This window comes from Arachis ipaensis, chromosome B07 (assembly GCF_000816755.2).
Source record: "Arachis ipaensis cultivar K30076 chromosome B07, Araip1.1, whole genome shotgun sequence".
Taxonomy (NCBI): domain Eukaryota; kingdom Viridiplantae; phylum Streptophyta; class Magnoliopsida; order Fabales; family Fabaceae; genus Arachis; species Arachis ipaensis.
Window position 1 is genome coordinate 26698365 of NC_029791.2, and position 5535 is coordinate 26703899.

The window sequence follows — 5535 nt, forward strand, 5'->3', positions numbered from 1 at the left end:
ATAAAGATACCTTTGTTCAATCTTATAGCTTGAAGAGTGAAAAACTATACAAAATCATCAAAAAGAAAGAAAGAAAAAAAAAAGGCACAATCCAACATAACCTATATACATGACTTCCTAAAATGCTATAGTGCCATTAGCATTGCCTTCTAATATGACACACTATAGCACAAAAATATACCATGACTTCCGTTTAGAAAGATCCATTCAAAAAACAGGATGGAAAGTTAGAACTTAGAAGCCATGACATGTTAGCAGATGCAATGATCAAAAGTAGTGAAATGCCATCCTGAAAACTAATAGTTTTTCATAGTTATCTATCGTTTAAATAGTCAAATTGGTCCCTCAGATTTCACTCGTTAGTTAAACTAATCTTCTAAATTTCCACTAGATCAAATTGATTCTCCAAATTTACCAAAGTCAACCACATTCGTCCTTGTCTAAAGTGATATGAGAAACCAACGTGATTTGCATTGAGAAATTTGGAAAACCAATTTGATTTAGTGAAATTTAAAAGACCAATTTGTCCATTTACTAGTCACCTATAGTTATAAAGTGAGAGAAATGTTTTTTTTTTTTCAAGTTACAAAAAACAATGTGCTCCTTTCTCTCATTATAACAATAGACAATTATAGATAACTGACTTATCAAAATAGCATTTTTCCATCAAAAAAATCATTGACAAGAAATCATTGACTTCGCTATTCAGCATTTCTTCTTGGTGCAGCTAGTCAATTTCCAGTTGGTCTTTTCCGACTTAGATTTCTTGTTCTTGGGTAGGAATGCTTCGTCATCTGATTCGTCACTGTCATCCCGCTTCTTCTTACCGTGTTTCTTCTCGGCTCTTCCACAAATCACAATTTTGCTCTCATCTTTCTCCTCTACAGGCGCAGATGTCTCCTTGGGCTTCCATATGAACAGAGATCTGAATAACAAATCAGACTCAGAACACCATGGTTTTACAGCTTTTTTTCACACATTATTGGTAACACTAATGATCTATCATTAACAGAATATCAGATCAAGTTATGTATGTACCATGTCAGAATTGATTATAGTATCACCAGTTTCAATGTTCATAATAATTTATGGTCCTAAAAGCACTTGTCAAAGACCAGTTATAAGGGTCTATTTGGTTTCTATTTTCATTTTCAATATTTTCTGCTTTCATAATTTTGTTAAAAAGTCAAACTCATTTTATTTCCTGTTTTAGCTTTATTTTTTCCAGAAAATCCTGAAAACAGAAAATACTATAAATAAAAATAGAAAATAAAAACAAAAACAAAAACCAAACATGCTCTTTCAAATCATAGAAGGCCTTCAAAATTTTCTATTTGGATATGGAAAATCTCAACAGCAAAGGTAACATGAAGTTTGTCATGGATAAAATGGAGGGAAAAAAAAATTCACAAGCATCATTATCCAGTTCTCTAGGACTGATTAAAAAGAAAATTCGAACCTTGAACTTCCAGATGCTAGGATATCATCGCGTGGGTGTAACTTATTCACTGGAGTGATGGTTGTGATGTTTGGATCCATGACTTCAGCTACCAATTGTCCGGTACTGGTATCTATAAAATCAATGGGATGTAAGGCAGCTCCATTATAGTTCTCGCTTATATAACGACCAATGACGGCAAGCGATTCCGATGGATCCTGCAATTACACACATGCCATTGCCCATTGTCCCTAAGCAACTTACAAAAATAAAACATTATAAACAACTAGCACAAACTTTAACTTTAAAATAATAATACCTTTGGATCCCATTCAGCTTTAAAAGGGGTCAAGTAACGATTGAAATCATTACTGTGAACAATTTCTCGGCTGGGGGAGTCCATATTTCCAAAGATTGAATCCCAAATACGAAGACGGTTGTCTTGTGATGTGGTAAGAATTTTGCACCCAGACACTGGAGAGAAATAGGCTGAGTTGACTACACCACCGTGCTTAAGTTCATATATGGATGATTTTGGTTCTATTCGACGAATATCCCAAATACGAGCCTAAAAAGAGAGGCCATTACATGTTTTAAATACTAGTATATATACAGTTAGCACCGAGCATCAGATTTACATTTTTTAACTGAATAACTTTTGTATGGACAAGAGTAAGAACTCACAAAATGATCATTTCCACAACTCAATAGGAGGTCTGGCTGAACTGGGTTGCAATGGAGACCAACTACCTTTCGACCTTTTTTATGGATCAAAATTGCATCACTAGTCTTGTGGTTGGAGCGAGTGTCAACCCTGTAAATGCCACAGGTTGCTACGGATTAAAGACACATAGCTACAGATTAAAAGGAAACAATTTTTTTTTTCCCTATTCAAGAAAAATAATGACATGATAATACAAAAAGAAAACTTTCATATTAGGAACAAATTCAGGCTCTGGTGGATGCAAATATCAAGTACTTTATTATCAAGTACTTTCATAAGCTTACCATGTGTGATGTACGCATTCATTACTTTGTTATTAAGTGATACTAATGCCTAACAAGAATGGATATCTCTTCATAAAATTAAAAACTTTAGGAAATAAAATACCAACCCAGGTTACTTACATGTGAAGAAAGCCAAAGCTATCGGCAGCAAGCACAAGACCCTTTTCAAAGTTAATATCCATGCCATAGAGCATTTTCCAAGTATTTGGACCCTAAACAAAACATTATAATAAAAATGTTGTAAATAGACAAAAAAAAACATTTAGGGAAACTTCAATGAATGGCCATTTCTAACTTTTTTTTCTATTTTCTACCACTCTTTTCTTGCCAAAACTACCCAGAAGTAAAATTGAAGTAAAACAACTTGCTACAAGCCTACAACCATTCCAATTAAAAGCAGAAAATTAAAGCAGGCCAAAACAAAAACCCACACATTGAGCACATCATAGTCAAGAAGTTAAACCAGACATATCAGAAATGAAAAATGTTACCTGCCATCCATCAGGGTTCAGGTTCAATGGACAGGATGATATTCCAGTCTCCATGTCAGAATAACTAATTGTTCCATCTGAGGATGCAGAATAGACCATGCAATCATTTCTAGGATCAAACCTACGAAATTTTCCATATTGAGAATCAGATTCTGAGTTCACAGATACAAATAAATGCAACTTACTTCATGATTTTTGATAAAGCAACTTACTTCATGTTATTCAGAATACAAGAATGTATGTTACCATAGACCATCCTCTCATGTACTTTCTGAAAATCCCAAACTCCAAGTTGTCCTTTCTTTAGGGTCAAAGAAGGAAAAGCACAATCAGTGGCATTAAAAAAGGTAAACTGGAAAGTGATCTGGACTAACATAATGAGAATGTAATTTATTATAATTACCTTATCTCCAGATAAAAGGATGTTATTTTTTGTCGGGTGGAACTCCAAACAAGTTACACGTCTACTGTGATATCTAATAACGGCACAATTCACTTGATCTGGGATCACATATTTGGGCTTGATCTATTGCATAATGCATATAACGAAGAAAATCTTGTAAGATACAGCTGTGTCATATAAATAACCATAACAATGAAAACACATTCATGTAAAATTATTAGCAAAACCCAATGATTCATCTCAACCATGTAAACTTCATAGAATCCTACAATGGCTAACTAAGCAGATGAACTTAACACTAATAGCTTAGAAGCAAGTAAACTGAAAAAGGCTGCCTAAAAGTACAAAATCTACTTGGTTAATTAGGCTGAGCATAGGGTAAATGCCATTATATTTATACCATCAAATCAATGGCTTAAAAGATAAATTACAATAGCACTGCATAGACAGGCAAAAGAGTAAGGCGCTTAGAAAACTCCTAGTTGTTTTGCTATTTGGTTAGAGGAACTCTTATCCTCTATCTTCTATGATTCTTCCATTTGTCTCAATGAAATTCTTCTTATCAAAAAATAAAAAACAAAAAAAGCTCAGACTTACCGAAGGAACAGAAGGTTTTAGCTGGCGTTCAAACACATACTCCAATGGTTTACGTGTCTTTTTGCGAGGTGCCGGAATAACTCCATACTCAGTGGTCACCCGATGAGGGCAAGTCAAAGTGGTATGTCCTTCAATTCAAAAGATCACAGCAAATGAAGAACATTAACAAAGAATTACCAATAAATTAGAGAAATTAACAAGTTGTTATCATGCCAGAGTGGAAATGGAAACAATGTCACAAAAATGAGCATCCCACAATAAATGGATATTTAGGGGGAAAACATTCTTAAACGATCAAAGCTTTTAAGTTTTAACATAAAATATCCTCTACATATATGAATACCTCAATGCTCACTCATACTCATTGAAGTATATGGTAGTGGCATACATGTTATACTCCTGATGATGTCACTAAGTAAAACAAATACTTTTCTTGATTACAACTTAAAAACAACAGCGAAAAATAGAACCCCCTCTCCTCTCTCTATGAAAAAAAAGGGCATTTTGATGCATTTTGGTAATCACTATCAGTTTAAGCATTCCATGACCATATTCACTATCACTATAACTAAATTTTAGTATTAAAGTGTTAAACAAACCTTTTAAAGAAATTAAAACAAAGGAGTCCTATATAGAACAACAATACAAAGCAATGAGCAGAATATAACAGTTAGTTAGTTACTTACTTACCAGGCATTTTACAGAGAAAGCAAGGCTTCATAGGGCAATCAATATAAGTAGCACCCTTGAACCCCGCTTCATGTCCAGGCTTCTTACACACCTATAAAACAATCAACATTGACATTTTTTGTTTTTAACCAAAACAGCAACGAACATCATGAACTTAAAAAAAACTAAATAATATAAAACTTCAACCTTGCAAACTTTTTTGAGAGTGATAGTGATCGGTGCTTTCCCTTTCCTCTTACAATCCAAACCCACTTCCAACCTCTCCGCGTTCCCATTCCCAGCAACATTAACATCATTGTCCTCCTCCTCTTCTTCTTCTTCTTCTTCTTCTTCTTCTTCTTCTTCTTCTTCTTGAAGTGATTCTAGCCCTTCCTCTTCTTCTTCTGAGGAACTGTGTTCAGTGTCGGAGTCCCTCTCGATGATGACCTTCGGGAAGAAAGCTTTTCGAGTTATGGGTGCCATTGGCGGTTGAGAAAAAAGGAGCAACCTTTTTTTTCTGTTGTTTGGGGGGAAAACAGAGTTATAGAGAGTACTATACAGAAAAAGCGAAAGAGAATGAAAGGTTTTTGAGCCTTTTGAGGGAAGACACGGAGGGGGGACTTTGACGACTTGGTTTTGTTGGTTTTGGAGTAACGCACGTCACGCTTTATTTAAATTACGGAAATGCCCCAATGATTCTTGTCTTCCATTTCTTCCTTCACCTATGGAAGGACAAATTCGGAAACTACGCCGTTGTTTAGTTGAAAGGGAAAGTTCAATGACTTTTACTTGATTCTTTCATTCTTTGGAACTACCAGTATTGTTAAAATTTAAAAATTCAATCAAGATTTAATTGAGATTGAACCGAATATAATAAAATAATATATTTATATATAAAATATATATTTCTAAAAAAAGTTGATTTTTTG

At 34.3% G+C, this 5535-nt stretch overlaps 1 protein-coding gene across 1 annotated transcript; it reads right to left on the minus strand.

Moving 5' to 3' along the window:
* LOC107609534 (protein DAMAGED DNA-BINDING 2) lies at positions 82–5229 on the minus strand. The gene is made up of 11 exons (XM_016311536.2): positions 4814–5229; positions 4628–4718; positions 3938–4065; positions 3341–3463; positions 3150–3238; positions 2938–3058; positions 2567–2658; positions 2123–2252; positions 1758–2006; positions 1460–1656; positions 82–925 (listed from the first exon to the last, which is right to left on the minus strand). Exons 1-11 carry the CDS (start codon positions 5087–5089, stop codon positions 706–708), a joined length of 1716 nt encoding a protein of 571 aa, XP_016167022.1. The 5' UTR covers positions 5090–5229; the 3' UTR covers positions 82–705.

Excerpts from the sequence above, each read along its gene's own strand:
- LOC107609534 (XM_016311536.2), bottom strand. The coding sequence starts at position 5,089 with ATGGCACCCATAACTCGAAAAGCTTTCTTCCCGAAGGTCATCATCGAG. Across the intron at positions 3,239-3,340 it reads TCCTTTTATCTGGAGATAAG|AAAGGACAACTTGGAGTTTG; the intron begins GTAATTATAATA and ends TTGACCCTAAAG. Across the intron at positions 926-1,459 it reads CTAGCATCTGGAAGTTCAAG|ATCTCTGTTCATATGGAAGC; the intron begins GTTCGAATTTTC and ends TTTGTTATTCAG.